Raw genomic sequence first — 2,125 nt, 5'->3', positions numbered from 1 at the left:
TTGACCTTTTACACTTATTTAAGTACTTTTGCTTTCGTAAGATTTATAATGCAGGACTTTTACTTGTAATTAAGTATTTTGACAATAATGTGTTGGTACTTTTGCTCAAGGAAAGCATCTGAATACTTCTTTCACCGCCGGTTAAAGCTTTGCTGCTCATACAGCATTTTAAATTGTACAAATACTACATTTAGTATTACAGTGTTAAATTGTAGTATTGAAACCTAACCATGTGGGCCAGTTCATGAGCGATGATGGTAACAATCCTCTCCTTGTTGGAGTTGGAGGAGAAAGACTCATCGTAGAGCAGAGCCGTCTCTCTGTAGGTGATCAGACCCCAGTTCTCCATGGCTCCAGCATTGAAGTCTGGTAGAGCTATCTGATCTGCATTGGAAAATAAATGATTTGTGGTCCATTACATGTGGAGTTACTATTTTTTTATAAGTTGACAAAGTCGTTTCTAACTGCACTTTAGTTAAAATATGTAATCTGGAGAGAGGGTGGCCTAGAAAGAGAAATTAAAACAATTTAACAAAACCAGGGTTGGACAGGTTGAGCGGGCCAATGAAGAGGTGATGATGGATTACAACTCTCATGAAACACTCTATAACAATTAAAGTTAATAATTGATTATGTTGTGATCTTCTCAGATGCCGGTCCCAAAGCCATGTCATAAACACAGACAGCACACACATCCCCGTGATGAACAGATAAGTGTTCCATCAATAGACAAGAGGAGAGATGAAGGACGAGCATGTTTTATATGGGTTCAGAACGACTGACACAGCTGTTTCAATTAAGGTGGAGGTCAATGTCTAACACTAAAAAGAGATATTTTTGGGGTTGATCATAAAAGCACACAGGATGGCAGTAAACATGATGGCAAGACCTATCACGAAGGGGAGTGAAACAGCTGTTTAATGTAGCTGTATTGTACGTACTTATTACATGTTGAGCAAAAAAAAGGGAAGTACTTATGCAACAAGAATACATTTAACAAAGATACATGCCAAAAGGAGGATATTGAAATGAAGCATTGCCTCAGAACATCATGTGTGGTGGACTCACCAGACTTTGGTAGAGGGTATTTGGAACTGTAATAGCCCTCAAAGAATTTAAGGATGGGTCCAGTCTTGTTGAGGGCGTACTGTCCTTGCCCAGCATCAATAGCAGGCTTTCTGGCAAAGATGCGGATCTAAACAAAAAGCACATCTTATCTTAAACATTAAATAAGACACATAAAACAATTTTTTATATCTATCTATCTATCTATCTATCTCTATCTGTCTGTCTGTCTGTCTGTCTGTCTGTCTGTCTGTCTGTCTGTCTCTCTCTCTCTCTCTCTCTCTGTTCCTATGTCTGTCTGTCTGTCTGTCTGTCTGTATGTCTCTCTGTCTGTATGTCTGTCTGTCTGTCTGTCTGTCTGTCTGTCTGTCTGTCTGTCTGTCTGTCTGTCTGTCTCTCTCTCTCTCTCTGTCCCTCTGTCTGCCTGTCTGTCTGTCTGTCTGTCTGTATGTCTCTCTCTCTCTCTCTCTCTCTCTCTCTGTCTATCTCTCTATCTCTCTCTCTCTCTGTCTGTCTGTCTGTCTCTCTCTCTGTCTATCTCTCTATATCTATCTATCTCTGTGTGTGTGTGTGTGTCTGTCTGTGTGTCTGTCTGTGTGTCTGTCTGTGTGTCTCTCTGTCTGTCTCTCTGTCTGTATGTCTGTCTGTTTGCCTGTCTGTCTGTCTGTCTGTCTGTCTGTCTGTCTGTCTGTCTGCCTGCCTGTCTCTCTCTCTCTCTATCTCTCTCTCTTTCTCTCTGTCTTTCTCTCTATATGTATCTATCTATATCTCTCTCTGTCTGTCTCTCTGTCTGTCTGTCTGTCTGCCTGCCTGTCTCTCTCTCTCTCTATCTAACATATAACATACCTCTTCTCCCAAGCCTTCAACTTACCCTACCCCCCAACCCACTGACTTCACTCACACCCCACGCTGTATCTCTTATTCACCCCACGCTGCATCTCTTATTCATACATTCATCAACTTTTTCTTTCCTCTTTTCCATTATGTTGTCTTTTGCTCGTTGTCCTATGCTTGCTCCCCCCCTGTGTTGTCCTTTGCCTGTTCATGTAATGTTCATGTT

The 2,125-nt window shown here is 41.4% G+C and overlaps 1 protein-coding gene across 1 annotated transcript; it reads right to left on the bottom strand.

Moving 5' to 3' along the window:
• Nucleotides 1-229: 229 nt before the first annotated feature.
• On the bottom strand, nucleotides 230-1,195 carry LOC104947134 (aminopeptidase N-like; the record flags this gene model as incomplete). Its single annotated transcript, XM_010773097.1, has 2 exons — nucleotides 230-384; nucleotides 1,069-1,195. Coding segments are annotated over 2 exons (282 nt in total), but the record flags the coding sequence as incomplete, so codon positions are not given.
• Nucleotides 1,196-2,125: the final 930 nt, after the last annotated feature.

This window comes from Notothenia coriiceps, unplaced genomic scaffold (genome assembly GCF_000735185.1).
Source record: "Notothenia coriiceps isolate Sejong01 unplaced genomic scaffold, NC01 NC01_scaffold00011995, whole genome shotgun sequence".
Taxonomy (NCBI): Eukaryota; Metazoa; Chordata; class Actinopteri; order Perciformes; family Nototheniidae; genus Notothenia; species Notothenia coriiceps.
Note: the sequence above shows the minus strand (reverse complement) of the source record. Positions and strands in the feature narration are given on the sequence as shown.